General features: G+C 44.3%; 1 protein-coding gene across 4 annotated transcripts in view; it reads right to left on the bottom strand.

Moving 5' to 3' along the window:
• PRKCA (protein kinase C alpha) overlaps positions 1-17,703 on the bottom strand; it is a 277,132-nt gene extending 259,429 nt beyond the window's left edge. Inside the window, exons 1-2 of one of the 4 annotated variants that reach the window (XM_006092426.3) lie at positions 17,330-17,703; positions 14,375-14,406 (exon numbers count right to left, since the gene is read on the bottom strand). In XM_006092426.3, the coding sequence (XP_006092488.1) occupies positions 14,375-14,406; positions 17,330-17,502 (205 nt within the window). In that variant the 5' untranslated portion in view covers positions 17,503-17,703. Of the gene's footprint in view, positions 1-14,374; positions 14,407-15,712; positions 15,785-17,329 lie in introns of those variants that run through there. The other 3 variants (XM_023756964.1, XM_023756963.1, XM_023756965.1) reach the window with 3 other exon arrangements.
• Between the last annotated feature and the right edge of the window lie 14 nt (positions 17,704-17,717).

Genomic DNA, 17,717 nt, shown 5'->3' with positions numbered 1-17,717 from the left:
TCAGTCCGCAGGCCGATGCTCTATCCACTGAGCCAAACCAGTTAGGGCAATAAAATTATTTTTAAATAAACTGATTATCAAATGGAAAAGGACGGTACCATCTGATATCACTTTTGGCAGATCTCCCTTTTATCAAACTTTAAAATATCAAGAATTCACAAACGCTGATAAAGTAGGGGCCTCTCTAAATAGAAGCCCACACCACGAACACAGGGAAGTACACACAGAGACCTCGAAGAGAAGCCAAGTTTGTGATAACCAGACTCCTTCCCGACTCTGGATAAATTCAACATAATTGATCTCAACATTTCAAAAGGATGGACAGAGTAGGCACACAGCACACACACAGTTACCCTGTGTCTCCCCACCTCGGGTAAGGGCAGAAAAGAGAACACTCCCAGCAAGTAAGCTGTTGGGGCTGAATGAATCTTTTTATTAAATTATAAACCCATTCCAAGTGTCTCGGAAACCTCCCAGATTTAACGTTTGTGAGGCTTGACTGCACTTGTTTTATAACATCCCCATATACCAGTAACATATAACCAGGAAATTAAAGAGCGTGTTCTTGCAGACAGAGTGCCTACATTTTATTGAGTGTGATGGGTGTCGGAGGGCCGCCAGGGAGGGAAGACAACATCTGGATCCAAGCTGTCAAAGGGGGGAAAATGCTTTTAAAAATATACAAATCCATGAAGAATTTACCTTTCAAAAACCACATTTCAGGTGAAATTCCTCCCCCCCCCAATCAATAAAATGAATCAATAATCAAGATCTATATCCCAATACTAACCTAACCCAGACCCTTAGTTGTATGATTCAGGCAACAACCTCTGAGCCTCATCCATAAAATAACCTGTCTTCATTTGGTTGTGAAGAGTAAACAGGACATACTAGTATATGCAAAGTGCTTAACACTGGACCATACACAAAGGACATATTCATTTAAGCATTAGGTACTATTATTATCCCCAGCAACTAACACAACGCCTGGTAGGTAATATGCACTGAATATATAATTATAGATAGATGGAGGGTAGCCAGCCAAACAGGCAGGTCTTAGGGCCTCAACATCAACCATAAAACCTAAAGGTTCATACAAATGGCCACTTTTTAAAAAGGGGAGAAAGGAGGAGAGGGTGGGAGGCAGTAATGACAATTACTTTCATGTTCACAACTAGGACTTGTGCATGCAAAAGCTTGTAGTATATAAAACTCCAAGTAATGCTGGGGCTCTATCTAGCTCAAAGGATCGTAAGCAAGCTTTCAAAGAAAAAAAGAATCACAGCTACCCACCCTTCAGAGCTTCTCTCCTCTCCCTTAACTCTGTTCCCAAACAGTTTGAGGAACATTGCATCCTGGCTGGCTGCTTCCAACATAATTTCCTCTCCTGTGCATTTCTGAATAGAGCAATCTGTACTCCGCTATGTACTCTGCTATCATCAGCCATCGCTGGGCTTAGGGTACCATTATTTCAGCCTTCATTATGGTTCCTACAAGATCAAACACAAAGCTCAACTCCTAGTATTTTATTTCCTCTCCAGATTAGGAGAAAAAAAGGTGGGGGGAGGGGCGGGCTGCAGGAGTGATTACTTGGGTCACAGAGCTCTGTAAAACACCACGAAACCAAAACATGACTCAAATACCAGATTTCGACTATAAGGAATTCACATAAATTGGAGAGTAAAAAACATTGTCTTGGACTCAGCAGAAGTCAGGAAAATCGAACATTTTACATGCTGCTCAAAAAGAAAAACAACATCCAGGCATGGACAGGGTGTGTGTGTGTGTGTGTGTGTGTGTGTGTGTGTGTGTGTGTGTTCATCCTAAACCAACTCCATTACTGGCTTAAGGCCAATTCCCAGCAACTGATGGTTTGTTTTGCATGAAAGTTTCAATATTTCATGATAATATTTTTAAGAGGAAAAAAAAAGTTTCAGTACCATAGGTTATTTTTCCAAGATATTATGCTTCTGTGGAAGAAGTAAAAGGAGAGGGGGAAATATATAAAAACTGAGTAGCAAGGAGATTGAACACTTCCAAGTATGTCCGTCCTCGGGAGAACAAAAGTAGGAGGGATCATATTAATTAGTGTTGTCTGCCATAGCAATTGGCGAGAATGTCACGTTTACTACCCTTAACAGAGCCCAGCTCCCCCGTTACAAAGTGGACAGAGGCCTAACCTGGATTCAACGCCAGACTAGCTCACTTCCCATCTAGTGCTTATTTGCCACAGAGAAAGGTCTCTTTTGACTTTTTTTTTTTACACTTACGCTTATTCAGGTTGATATTTTTAAATAAAAGAACTCTTGAGTGTCTTAGTCATACTTACCAGTTATATTTTAAACTCCCTGATGAGAGTGAACCGGCCCTCTGATTCTTAAGAAACCTTTCCTCCTCCACATCAGTAACTTGTGTAAGGTTCTGTACACAGAAGGTCCCAGAGTTGTTTACCCATCTGCTTCTTCAAATAAGAACACACCAAGTTCACTCTTCGCATGCTTATTCTCTTTGCCCCTAGATATTCCAGTGCACAAAAATAACTCTGAAGCCCAAGTGGGCCTTGTGTTGGAAATTAAAAGACCAAGAACAAAAGAAGAGGGTATGTAGAGCCATGTGGGTGAGGTTTAGACAGGCAAAGGACTATATTACAACTCAATTAGCAATTCTTTCCACCACCCCCAACAGGCAGACACACACCCACACCCACACCCACACCCACCCCTCTTGCTCACAGAAGTACTTACTAAAAACTAAAATGCACATACAGGTATTATGAACACCACACATTTAGAAAGACCTCTGACAACCTCATTTTCCACAAGTAATACACAGAAGTTTTCATGTTGCAGACTGTATACTGCAAAATTTAGCATAAACCAATTTAACCAGGTCAACTGTTCCCAATCAGATACTTCCTTTGATGGAAAACACTCCATTGGTGTTCTTTCCACACTGACATACACATAACCAACAAGTATGTGAAGTTATAAAGGCATCTCAAAAACTAGCTGACCCAGCCCTAGCTGGTTTGGCTCAGTGGATAGAGCGTCGGTCTGTGGACTGAAAGGGTTCAATTCCAGTCAAGGGCACATGCCTGGGTTGCAGGCTCGATCCCCAATAGGGGGCATGCAGGAGGCAGCCTATCAATGATTCTCTCTCATCATTGATGTTTCTATTTCTCTCTCCTTTCTCCCTTCCTCTCTGAAATCAATAAAGATACATTTTAAAAAAAAAACAAAAAACTATCCGACCCAGACAGAACCTAAGACCAATCTGCCAAACCTCAAGACCCAGCTGCCAATTTGGAATGTGGTGCCCAGCTCCTGGAGTGTGCCATCAGCAAAATGCCCCGGGAAGCTCTACCAGGCCTAGCCCAGGTCCCCTCCCAGATCGGTAATAAGGGAAAGAAGGGATGGAGGACGAAGTTGTAGATTGCAAGATTCAAGGACACTTCCAATTATTTTTAAATGTACAAGATTATCGTGTCTACGCATAGCCACTTGGATGATGAAACTAAAAGAAATTGCACAGAACTGATGAGTCTAAAAGTCTCAACAATGACTTTGGAGGAACAGACAGGGCTGACGGAAGACTTGACCCAGTTCTACTACTCGACCGGAGTAAGTGGTCACAGGGATGTTAGCTTTAGAATAATTCATTAAACCATGCATTTTTTGTGTGGTTTTAGGCATCCATTTTATTTTACAAGGAAAGCATGACCCAATTTTACTCCCTAAGGATGCTCTAAAGTTGAACTCTCCAGTGTGGTAGCCACTTGCCACGTGTGGCCACTGAACTTTAAACTTTATTTAAAAAAAAAACACAAAAATTCAGTTTCACATTTCAAGTGCTTAATAGCCAGACAGTGCTAGTGGCTGCCATGTTAGATAGTGCAGATTAGAAAACGTTCCCATCATCGCACAAAATGCTATGGAATGCCAATAGCCTAGAACAAGCATGTCAAACTCAAAGGCTAACACGGGCCAAATACACAAGGTTTAGGTGTATGTGGGCCGCAAAAAAACAAAAGCTTCAATTTTCATAGAAACAGGTTTATTTCTATAGAGACATGTTAATACAGAGGGCTGAAATAAATGAGTCATTGTTAACATAAAATAATAGAACATTTTAATAAATATTAATATTCTTAACTTGAACATTAACTTACCAGACACTGAATAACTGCACAAATGAATAAGCGTAAGGCAAATAAACCTATTTTTCTTGTTCTCCGAAAGTGAAATATTTCCTGTTGCGCACACCAAACTAGTCAGTCCAAGACTAATGACATGGCAATCGGCTGCTAAAATATTCGCGGCTAGTATTAGTGGAGAGAAATGGTGTACCTGTGCGTAAGGTGCATAAGGGAAATGAATGCAACACGATTATGGTAATCAGTCATTAGCGAATGAACGTTGTAGTTTGTTATTAATAATTATGTATAACAGGATATTGTAAAAATTAAGTTACAAAATTTTTATGAAAACGCTTCTTACATGCCGTTATGTTGGCTGGGATGCAAAAATTTCATTGTGGGGCCGCATGTGGCCCACAGGCCACGAGTTTGATATGCTTAGTCTAGAACAGCGGTTCTCAACCTGTGGGTCGCGACCCCTTTGGGGGTCGAACGACCCTTTCACAGGGGTCGCCTAAGACCATCGGAAAACACATATGTAATTACATACTGTTTTTGTGATTAATCACTATGCTTTAATTATGTTCAATTTGTCACAATGAAATTGGGGGTCACCACAACATGAGGAACTGTATGAAAGGGTTGCGGCATTAGGAAGGTTGAGAACCACTGGTCTAGAACATAAGCCGGCTTTCCAGGTCTCTGGAGCTCTGAATTCCTAGCTCATCTCTCCAGAAAAGACCAGGCAGGAGCCCCCTGACCTTCAGAATAGGCTTCCATTCCTATTATCCTGCTTGTAAGTAAGATCCCAACAATGAGAAGCAATATACACCCATAGTGACAGCCTCCCAGCAGCCACAGTGACCACAGGCTGACCCACCCAGAATAGCACTACTCCAATGCAACAGTATTGTTTTAAAGGAGTGGTCTGATTTATGATCCAGGAAAACATCTGATTGCTCAGATCATGATCCTATCAAACTTAGTATCACGCATGCTTTTTTTTACCCGTTTATGCTTTAAATTTAAAATAAATTACAACAAACCTCAGTATTATACCTCTCATTATCATAGTGACTAAAGAATTTAATCAGCCCAGAGCCTCGATCATGAGTGATCCTAATTCTGAAGTACTTTACCTTTTCCTTAATTATGCTTCCACGGCATTTTATTAGATTCCTCTTAGACCACAAGGCAAGTCTTAAGCATACCAACTATTCGAGCTCCTGCCCAATAATTCATCTGTATAAAATGCAATCTTGCAAGTTAATTTGTACCACACGGGCACAGACTTGGCTCACTATCAGCAGGTGCTATGGTGCAATTAAGCACCAAAAATATCCCAGCCAGTGTGGCTCAGTGGTTGAGCATCGACCCATGAACCAAGAGGTTGCCAATTCAATTCCTAGTCAGGGCACATGCCTGGGGTTGCGGGCTCAATCCCCAGTAGGGGGCTTGCAGGAGGCAGCCGATCAATGTTTCTCTCTTTTTCCCTCTCCCTTCCCCTCTCTCTAAAATCAATAAAAACATTTTTAAATAAATATTTTGTTTTTAAAAAGGAGGGGGGTAAATAAGGATAATTCATCTCTCAGCCCTTATACCTAATCCTGAATTTGGAGCTAAAAAGGAAAAGGAAAAAGAAAAAAGAAACATCAGTCGGGTCTCCTTTTGAACTATTTAAAATGAATGATCATTTGATTTTTAAAGGCACATGTGTGGTATAGAGAGAAAATGAAATCAAAACGGAAGAACGATGAAGTTTTCCACATTAATGAGTCACTCAGATCAAAGTAACTAATGTGAAACTAGAGTGACAAAAATCACTTTAGTGATCAAAAACACTCAGCATGTGAAAGAATGAGATTTACTCAAAAGAAGATTTCAAAGTTATTATTAGGCAAATGACTCACAACATGGCATTTTATAATCCACCTATGAAACGGTAAACATCCTTGCACAACTTCTTATGACTACAACTGCATTTTTAAGAGCACCTTTTGTTTAGAATCTGAGAAAATAAGTATGATTTAAACTACTGTCTACATTGCAAATGGTTAAGAATCAAGGTGCAATAAATGAGTTATCTCCCATGTTCACGTTTTAGGATAGTTACGCAGTGACATTGCATACATTCAACAGGAAAATAATGTAAGCTCATTTACTGCCACTTCAGTTCAAGACACATCCCAATGGAAGCTACCGAACGAAAACCTTCACACGCGTGAGCCTAACTTTCTTGAATCAAGGAGAGATTTACCTATGACAACAAACAGCACCACAAATCATACTGCATTAGAAACCCTGAGGGAAGAAGAAAAAACAAAAGCAAGGATATGACTAAAAGGAATTAGCTACTTAAGTGCATGGCTTCAGATACTAAAAAACAACTGCGATGAAACACATACGACATCGGCCGGGGCTCAAAGCCGCGTGACCACAGGCTGGCTACTTCACTGGGCCGGCGTCCGCTCCTGCAGGGCGAGCACAGCCATGCCAGCTCCCCTGCAGTGGGGGCAAAGCGACAAGTCCATGTCATCACGGTAGTGCTGTTATGTGAGCTTTTCGTCTGCAAGTCTGAACTCCAGGTGAGAACCCAACCTGGGGCGCTCTGCAGCACCCCTGCACCGTCCTTCACATCCTTTCTGATTAGGGTTAGACCCTTCTCCTGAGTTTGGCCCCACAGAGAAGAAGGAAGGAATAATGAACCAGACATGCAGACATGGGAACGGGTCAGGATGCAGGTTTTCAAATAGAAAGTGCTGGTTTTAAATATGTAAATGTTTTCGTTCTTTACCATTTCCCTTATGAGCGTACGAACATGCCTAGTGTAACTCAGTGGAGCTGTCCTCCCCGCTCATAACAGCCATGCTGTAAGACCCCTGGATTCCCAACAGGATGCTGTAACCAACGGTAACAGCTTGGTCATCGTAGAGACCCTGGGTTAGTGTCCAAGAAGCACAGTTTGTAAAACAAGAAGTTATTTTCCAAGCTTCAACACCACAGATCTTTCATGGAGATACAAGCTTTAATCTCCTGTAATTGCAACATTTTTTTTCTGAAAAGGAAGCATGACGTACACATAAAAAGACAGAAAAGGAAATAACGTATCAGCGTAGAAGAACTAATACAGACTCCACATCCATTTCTGCAAGCTACTCTCGTGCTTGGGGCTCCGCACTAACATCTGAGTCTGGCCTCCCTCCTGGTCTACAGGGCTCCCTGAATGTACCAGTCTCTCCATTTCTTGTGTTATTTTTTTCTTAGAGCAGAACATCTTCCCACACCTCTCCAGAGGGAATTCTATGCATCCTACAGAGCCCAATTCAAAGCCACCGCCTAAGGAGCCCAGAAAACATCTTCCTCCTCCTTGCATGCTTCAACACTGTTTCATTCAGACTTAGACAACAATGAGTTGTTTCATCGGGGCTGTTCCGCTCTACGCTCCCTGACACCAGACGGTCCCAGGCCCCGTAGCGTCTGGCACAATAGATACCACGGAGGGCCTCGTGTCTGGCATAATCGCCCACGACAGGTAGTAAGCACGTCAGTGTGACCGAGTTGAGTGAATGTTACTTCATTCTTCCACACCTCCACAACCGAGGTGGTGCTGCAGGTTACGTCTGACACAAGGCGAACTGTGAGGCCACGGAGAGAGCACTTGGGTTACCAGCATGGAGCCTGGACCCGTGCTGCCTGGGTTTGAATCCCAGCTCTGCCGTTTCCTGACTGGGTGATGCTGGGCAAGTTACTAAACTTCTCTGTGTCTCAGTGCCTGTTTCCTCCTCTGCAAAGTGGGGGTGATAACACTGCTTACCCATTTCAGAATCGTGAGGATCAAATGTGTTCGTGAAAAGTGCTTATACCCGGCTGGTGTGGCTCAGTGGTTGAGCGTCAACCTGTGAACCAGGAGGTCACGGTTCAATTCCCTGTCAGGGCACATGCCCAGGTTGGGGGGCTCGATCCCCAGTAGGGGGCGTGCAGGAGGCAGCCAATCAGTGATTCTTTCTCATCACTGACGTTTCTACCTCTCCTTCTCCCTTCCTCTCTGAAATCATTCTGCGCTTAGAACAGTGTCTAGGAATAAGCACACAGGTGATGGTTAGTGTTTCAGTCGGGAAACACTAAGTAGAGGAAATTATCTACATCGGACTTTGTGAGCTTCTGTCCGTGAGCTACTATGCACATCTCTAAACACTCACGGTCTCACCCACAGGGTCACTGATGCTGGCCGGAGCTCGAGCGGCTCTGAAACAGAATTTGGCTCTCGGGATTCAGCTGGAACCTGGACTCTCCTCTTATCCCTTTCTCATACAGGTTTGTCCAAGTTGGAGCTAAACCTGTAACACCTTCCCGTCCTGTACTTCTACCCTCATGATTTATCTCCTAAGGGCCTACTGGGGTCACCCTGAATATTATCGATGGAGCTGGTATTTCCCCAAATGCCCAAACTAGAGATACTGGACAAAAAATATAGCCAGTAAAAGCACCAGAGATGAGCTGCCCTCAAAGCCAATCTTACTTTGTGAACTCCCTCTTAAATAATTCTTATCTTGTGCTGACAATTAATCAAATCATTCCCTTCCATCCCCTTTTTTTTTATAGAAATCTATTTCCAGAAACCATTTTCCACTTTATATAATTTAACAGAGGGCTTTTTTTTAAAAAAAAAATGTAGCCTTAGTAATCTCAATTAGATTTTACTGTTAATACTGTGCCAATACTGAGATGTTCATGGATCGGGTTCGAGTCGACCATGAGGTTTCAGTGCTTGGTAGAAAACAAGACCTCAAATAAAGGGTGTGTCATGGAAATTCTGACAGACAGTCGAGGACAGGGAAGCCTTAATTCTCTGTCACCAAGAAATGTTCCATGTTTCCCTTAACGCCATCATTCTTTCCTCTCCTAATATAAATCCAGGCTGCGTAAGCACCCAAAAAATTTCCACTTGGCTCTGAAAGATGTTTTCTGCAGAACAGTCAGAATCTGAACCCACGCCCCACCCGCCGGCCTGGTAGATTCTTCCGCACGCTCGTTTCTAAGGAGGGGATACCATCCCCTGCTTAATGGGATGCTTCTGGAACGGAACTATATACAATGTAAGAGCTCCGGAAGGTCCAGCTTATTGCACCGTCTAATTCACATTACTCTGTCTTTCCTTCCGGTCGGATGCAACTTTTTAAAGTGGCTGTAATGCAGGTATAACCGTCCTCCTCCGGCATCTCTACTGTGCCCTCGTCCATTCCTCTCACATCAAGGCCCAGAAACGTCTTGGGTACGTTTCTTGTTGAAGAAAACCAGAACCAGTCGTGTTGAGCTACTGCCTCTGGAGCATGGCCATGTTTCAGCTATGAGCGATCTCGAAATAAAGCGGGACCCTTCAGTGGCTGCGCCAGACACGTGGATGGGGGCTGCTTTTCATCCCTCCCCCGCCCTCCCTGTCCCCCAAGGTCAGGACATTTCCCCCCTCCCGCTGCGGCCCACAACAAGCTGGTTTTATTTGTGACAATACGATTCATTTCTGACGCTCGGGTACCTCTCTAAAGATAGAAGGAGAGCACATGAAGTGGTTTCCTCCTATGGTACTAATGCTGTAAGGTGAGCATTACATATAACTAGTTAGAGGTACAAATTAAAGTTTTCTGCTCCATGTTTTGAATAAGTAGGCTTAGCTTTGGAAAGCACTTTTTCCTCAGCCACCTAAAGATCTACCCTAGTTGACATAACTTTGGATCATAAACTAGATTTTTTAAAAAATAGGCAGGCAGAAGTCACTGTAATCCTCCCGGTTATGGGCATTCTTGTCATATCTCTCCTACTGTTTACATGGAGTCCACTGAGCGCCAGGCGCTGCCTTAAACACTGGAGACAGAACTAAGCCTCGGTCCTTGCTCACAGGCTGGCGGAGGAACCGACAAGAAGCGACACAAGGTGAGGGTCCGAGGACAGGGAGGGCAGAGGACGGGAAAGGTCCGGGCCAAGACTCCCTGGGGAAACAGGCATTTCGGGGGCAAAAAGAGGGCAGGGAAAGAACTGGAGAAAGAAAACCCTTTCTGGGAAACGGCGACGTGTTCAGAATGACTGGGAGGATGAGGAGAAGGAAGCTTCCTGAGAGGATTCTGAAAGAGCAAGGCAGCAGGACTGTAGAGACAGAACCTCCCACCCAGGAGACCAGGAGACGGCCTGCAGCTGAGAGGGAAGCTCCGAAATGAATGCCCGTTTGAAATCTGAATCCTCAGAAGGAAAATGAATGAGCAAGCTAAGGGTGAAGGTGCCTAAAAAATTTAAATTTGAAAAACAGCATCCCGGGAGGGTGAAACACTCAGAGGGCAGTAAATCATTGCATCAAAAAATTAGAAAAGGAAACCGGAATGTCAGATTCATCCTCAAAAATGCATATTTATTCGGTTTCTACTGCCTCGTAGGAAGAATAAGCACTCATACGCTACATCAGCTTATGGGTGGGGATGTGTGACCAAAACAATAAAACACTTTCACTTAATGTACTAAGTACAATTCCGAGAGCCATGCATCAGAAATCATTTCACGACAAGTATATAGCATCAAATGGAAATACCCAACTCTAGTTTTGCCCATGTGTTCCATTTCTAGCAAGTATTAATGCATCTTTGTGGGGGTGGGGAGGGAACTATTGAAAAGAAAAGCAGAGGGTTTTTTTGTGTGTCTTTTAGATTTTTTATTGATCTTGAAAGAGAGAGAGAGAGAGAAAGAGGAGGTAAGAGAGAAACACTGATGTGAGAGTGCAACATCCATTGGCTGCTTCCGGTATGGCCTCCACTGGGGATTGAGCCCAAAACCTGATCATATGCCCTAACTAGGAATTGAACGAACAACCTTTTGATGTATGAGATGATGCTCCAACCAACCTAGCCAAATGGGCCAGGGCGAAAAGCAATTTTAACTGCCCACCACCACTGCAGTTTTCCATATTTTAGGTATTATTGACAATTTCATCTTCAAATCTGAAACAATGCTTTGATCTGACCTCAGTGTAAAACGTTCAAATTACACTCACTCTTCCATGGGCCTGTCTTTTTGGCACTCTATAGATAACCCCAAGAGTTCACCTATGGTTAGCACAGCTTCTAATCCGGGGTAACCAATGAAAAGTGCGGCGCCAAGAGGCTGACCCATGTTTTGAAGATGAAGGATGGAAAATCCTGACATCAGGTGGGTACCAGACTTATGGGGGGGGGGGTGTCAGAATCACTTTGTAAATTACATAAATGTCTAACCACTATGCAGTACACGTGAAACAAATAAAACATTGAATGTCAACTGTAATTGGAAATGAAAAAAAAATATTGGGATCAATTTTAAAAATCAATGGCCTATTTGAGTTCAGGGGTGGCCAACCCCATATATAGGAAGGACAAATGCGCTGTTCAAGGGGCCAACCTCATGTTCCACCCAACTTGGACCTCAGCCCATTCCTATCTCCTGGCACATGGTGCCCGCACTTCTTGGCTCTCAGACCCTGCATTCTGATTAGAATAACTAGACATTCTTTTCTGAAAAGCTGCCAACTCAATCCCTGTTCTGTTAAAGGTCACCCTCCCTTTCACTGGCTTGATTTTCTGGAATGCCTCAGCTTGTGTGGCCAAGGGGGACTCATTCTTTATTCTTCCTCTTCCCTCGAACATCTCATTTCATTCTTAGAGGAGGAATATAAAACACCACCCTGCTCAGGTGAGCTGATGGAAACAGCTACCCCGAAGCAGGCCTTCACAATGGAATGTCCTCAGCAAAGGCGAAGGGAAGCTGCTTTTAACCCTTAACTCCTAAAAAATGCGGAGTTTCAGGGAGAGACACAGGTAAGTACAATGTTTGGTATAATCTTAATAGGGAAAAGGCTCAAGATTCAAAAGTGCTTCCCATGCCCGGCTGGTGTGGCTCAGTGGTTGAATGTTGACCCATGCATCACCCAAGAGGTCATTGGGTTCAATTCCCGGTCAGGGCACATGCCTGAGTTGTGGGCTTGATCCCCAGTAGGGGGTGTGCAGAAGGTAGCCAATCGATGATTCTCTCTCATCATTGATGTTCTATCCTTCTCTCCCTCTCCCTTTCTCTCTCTGAAATCAATAAAATATTTTTTTTAATTTTTAGATGTATACACACACACTTCTATGTATCTATTGTAGAAATACCTACACAAGTATCTAAGGATATTATCAACAACAATATTTGTACTGTTAAGAACTTAGAAACAATTAAAATACCCATCAAGAGAGATATAGGTAAGTAAACCTGATTATATCTGCACATGCAATCACTACACAGAGTAAGGTAGAACTGATGTATTGACATGGAAGGGTATCCACCATATACTGCTGAGTGAAAAAACTAAGTTGCAGAATGATTAAAAATGTGATCACTTTTTAAAACACTAAATGAATGGTTGTCTTAAACAGAAGTTATCACTGAGGGTGGAAAGGGAGAAAAGAATACAATTTTATTTTTATAACGTGTTCACAATTTTTGTGACTATCACTATCATAATTCGGGTTAAAGGGAGTTATGCTGAGACTATGAATCTGCTAAGTCACCAAAAGTTCAACAGATCCTCTGTGAGGGGAGGAAACTCAGGTTCCCCATTGTGGCCCAATAATGCAGCCATTCTTTGGTTTTACCAATAAAATTTGCTCTGAAGAGCAGGTCTAAAAGGGACCAACTTGACCCAGAGTTCTTTATATGAAGAAAATCATAGTTTTTAAAATAACATACCCACTTTCTACTAGTTATTATTTAGAAAACTTAGTAAATATTTTTTCTTACAGGTTTCCATAGGTCCCCACCCAAACACATTACCAACAATAACCGATGTGATCCACCTTAGCTCACGGTCACAAGTTCACGTCTTTAAGCTTCCTAACATCATGTTCCAGTGAGGGCCCAAGCACTGCCTCTGAAGCTCAGGTCCACCACTTGAGAAATGGAAAGAGTTACACCTTCATCTTTTATGAAGATACTGGTGCAACACCTCTTTCTCTTTAGTCTCTTTTTTTTTTAAAGGAATATCCCTTGATTTCCTAATGTAACCCTCAAAAGGATTTATTTGATAGGGATTTTAAGCACATTGTGAAGAAAGGTCAAGTATTAACCACACCATAAAATACCCACACCTAAAATCTTTAGAAAATGCACAGGCTGAGGCACAAGTAGACTTACAGTTACTTGTATGGAAAATACAATAATTAATAATACAAGAATAAACTGTTTCCTGTACTTACAACTGTAAACCTACTTTTGCCCTACCCTGCATATAAAAAAAAAAAAAAAAGTTCGCCAATTTGCAGAAGGTTTTAAATGTAATCAATTTACTAGCACAACTTTTTGTAAAGATACAGAAAATATCGTCTTCTCTCTCTCTTGCACTAAATATCAAACAGTGTTAGGATAATATTTTCCAGGCTAGAATGTACTTTCCACTTGCCCTAATAATAAACCTATGCCCAGATGGGAAATGTAACCAGCACTAAATAAACATAATATAGACAGTGAGCAGGAGAGCCAGAAGGTAGGCTAATAAAACCTGGGATGCCTTCACAAACTACAAAATGCTTTAAAAAAAAAAATAGAATGGAGAGATTAAAAAGTTAAAAAGTTATATACTTTACATGTGTGAAATCAGAGATTTATTTCTGTAATGGACAGTATCATATATTGTCACAGATTTAAGAACGTGCCATGTGTCACAGCACACGTCATGATCCAATCATCTACCCAATTTTAAATTAACCTGCAAACTTTGTTCTAGGTGACTATCGCTAATCAAATAACAAACAACTTCCTAGTGTAATGTGTGCCCTAAAATCAGGAGTCCAACTCAATGCATGGGTAAGAGATGAACAAAAACGGATGAAGAACAAGAAAAGCCACAGGATTACAAAGCGATTTCCATTTTTTTTTTTTTTTTTTCTGAACACCCACACAAAGACAGCAGTTTCTGACAAGAACGTTCTTGGCGAAAGATAAAATTACAGGAAGATTTTGGTGGTGTGTGTGTGTGTGTGTGTGTGTTTTTTTCAATGAGAAAAAGGCAGCTCTATATGTAGACTACTAGGCAATACTGCATGATGTTTATTTAAGGCCCACATGTACAGCCCTCATATTTTGAATATATCTAAATAACTTTTTTTGGATGACAAAGAAAATACAGCCCCTGTTTGGAATGCCAATTTCATGTTGTACTTGAAAAGAAAAGAAAACATGGCAGCTTACCTTGGCACTGGAAACCTTGTTTCCCAAACCCCCTGAAAAACAGAAACAAGAACAAAATATCTTAACATATTTTGTGTTGGATGCCATATTTTAAGCCAGTTATGTGACAAAGTATTCTACAGCGTTAAAGGTATGAACATAAAACCCAATGATTTACTTGGGAAAACATGCCTACATAGCTCAAAGGACTGCGTAAATTCAACTTGGAAAAAATCTCTCTGGCCTCTCAGGGCTCACTGGACTATCCCCATGTATCCAGATTCTCTCCAAAATTTTACACTGTTACCAACACTTAAATTTCAAGACAAGCACATAATTGTACATTCAGAGCAGTTGGCCACAACATTCAAGTAACATAAAAGGACCTTATGATGGAGGAAAAAAAAAAAAGTCAAAGTGCCTTAATTTGGTCCCTAAAGACCAACTGAAAAAAAATTTTTTTTCTCCCTAAAGGCAGCTAAAAAGTGGTTTCTTCATTTGTTATGAATTTGTTTAAAATATTATTTGTCTAGAAATGACCAAACAGCACCACTCTTTTATTAAATGTTGGCTTAAAGGAGCCAGGTCTTACAAAGCATTCCTCTTGTCTGCACTTAACATTATGATCTAATTTTTACTAAGAACCAAGAGCATTTGAAACACATATGGAGGCTATGTTGTTTTTGTAAAGCATTTACTCCCCAAGTGGAGAACCTTGACATGGGCGTTAAATTACCAACAGGGTTTCAACTAGGATGAACTGAATTTTTTTTTCAGAAGGTGATTGGTCCTAATCTCTTGCTTTACGTAGCTTCAAATCACGTCACATATTTTTATAATTAACATAGTCATACCCCCCCACACACACACACACAATACTTGAAACCCAAACACTTAGTTTAAGTTACCAGTGCTTGAAGATTTAAATAAAACTCAAATCGAGGACCCAGAGAAACACTGAAAAATGAAAACCACGGCTAGACAAGCCTGATCATTATCCTGCAACCTCCACGTGGCTGCTTTACAGCTGAGTGGAGAAACATTGCTGGGGTTCCTGGCGTGGGTGGGGGGCGGGGGGGAGAACAGAGATTGACCTTCATTTTCCACTTCACCTTAGACCTGGTGACCTGACTCCCACACCAGGTCACCAGGGGCTAATTCTCCAGGGCAGCTGGTAGTGGAAACACATTTGCTAGCCTGGGTATGTATGTTGTAGACACTTTCCTATCTTACCTACCTATCCTGCAGAAGTCACCAGCAGCCTGGCTGTTCCCTTTTAATGGGATTTCGCATTAAATATCCTCTTTCCCCTGATGCTCCAAGAACTTATTTTAAATGGCCTTATCTACAATTACCTACTCCTTTGAGAGCAATGGCTTCGTAGGCTGACTACACAATGGAAATCATTCATAGAGGTGGCTGTGCTTTTCGTAAAAGCGTACTTTTGAGCAGATTTCTAAAAAGAAAAGGAGAAATGAAGCACCTCAGCACCACATTTGTGGGGTTCGCCCTTTGAGATGTTTTTCCCACATGGGATGGATTCACACAGAGCCACCCATCTTGCTCTCCAGGGCACCAGCAAGATACACGCCACGCGGCCAGCTGGCGGCGGGGCGCACTCCGTGGCACTGTCACCTGGTGCAGCTCTCCGTCCACTCCTTTGGGAGGGCAGAGCTAAGGAACCCCAGCCAGGGCTCTGACTTGGGGGCCTTGGGAAGCTACCCATGCACAAGCCGTAGAAAGGGTAGGGTGTCTGGCAACCTAGGGGGGAAACCAACAAAAACCTGCAACTCCCCAAACTGCAGACCTGGAGTTCCCTTAATTCCAGCTTTCTAAACTTTTGAGTTTCTTTTCTTTTCTTTTTTTAAGGGGGCGAGGGAGGGGGAGGGAAAGGTCACCGATCTTTCTAGAATCGGCTAAAAGGAAGCTGTAATTATCTCACCAATAAAGAGCACATACAATTTCACCTAGTTTTACAGGGTTCAGAGGCCCCTGAAGCCCATCCATTTACCAGCGCCTCCCAAACCCCTCACCTCCCCCACCCCGAGTTAAGAATAGCTGAGGACACTGGAAATTACCTGCACTCTGACACCTTTAGCCCTTACAGTATTTTTCTTAAATAAGGCTGCTGTCCTCATCGACAGGGTTACGGGTCTAATCTGGTGTTGACAGGGTCTATTTTAAATGACTCCCTCTGTCCTTCTGCCTTTTGCCGGCTGTTTTAGTCCCCACCCGCCTCCTCCCCCACTGCAAGCTTTCAACAGTTTGTTGCCTCGTCTGTCTTTGGGCTCGCCCAGCAAAGTCAAAACCTTTCCGTGCCCAGTAGATACAAGCTACAGTAGGCAGCGACCCAAGGCTCCAGCGGAGTCCACGCCCGCTGGGAAACATACAATAACACGCCCCCGAGTGCGCCCCGCCACGCTCGCCAACTTGGACGGCGAGGCGCAGTCGCCGCGGCCGCCGCGGTTCCTCCCGGGCGTGCTCTCCGGCAAACTCTGCCCTCTGGATCCTGCTTCTCACTTTCCCCTTGGCTCCCACACACCCGGCGCACGGCCGCCCCGCCGCCGGCACTGAAGGCGGGCGCGCCCGGGGCCGCGGGGCCACTAGGCTCGTGGAAGGGATCCCTGTCACTACCGCGCGCGGCCAGCCGTCCCCCGACCCCCGCCCCCCGGCGGCAGGGGGCGTGTGATCGGGCGATGACTTTCCCGGGGAGTCCTGCCCGCGTGGGCGGCCGGGGCCCGGGCGGCCGGGCGCGCGCGTGTCATTCCAGGCGGGAGTTCGGACTCCCGCCGGCTCTCCAAGTTCCCGAGCGAGTCAGCCCTGGAGTGGGCACCCCTGGAACCCGGGCTGGGGGAGTGAGCAGGGTCCCCGGGGCGAAAGGATCCCGGACTCCTGGGGAGGGACTGGTCCCCCAGCCGTGGGCGCCACGAGAGGGGTCCGGGGGCCGGTCCGCGCGCCCCGCCCGAGCGCACCTACCAGATGAAGTCGGTGCAGTGGCTGCAGAAGGTGGGCTGCTTGAAGAAGCGGGCGATGAATTTGTGGTCCTTCACCTCGTGCACGTTCTTCTGCCTCAGCGCCCCTTTGCGGGCGAAGCGGTTGGCCACGTCCAGAGGCGTCGTGGAGTCGTTGGCCGAGAAAACGTCAGCCATGGTCCCCCCCAACCACCTCTTGCCTCCGCCGGGGAGCAGCAGCCCGGGAGGGCCGGGTGGGCGGGGCGGAGCAGCGGGGCGCGGGCGACCCCGGGCGAGGGGCGCGGGCCGGCGGTGGAGGTCGCTGTGAGGAGGTCCGGCGGCAGCGGCGGCGGCCGGGGAGAGTCGGGCGGAGCCGCGCGAGCGCGTGAGCGGAGCCGCTCACTCTCTGGCTG

Source organism: Myotis lucifugus, unplaced genomic scaffold (assembly GCF_000147115.1).
Source record: "Myotis lucifugus unplaced genomic scaffold, Myoluc2.0 scaffold_100, whole genome shotgun sequence".
NCBI classification, from domain to species: domain Eukaryota; kingdom Metazoa; phylum Chordata; class Mammalia; order Chiroptera; family Vespertilionidae; genus Myotis; species Myotis lucifugus.
This window is presented reverse-complemented; position numbering and strand designations above follow the sequence as displayed.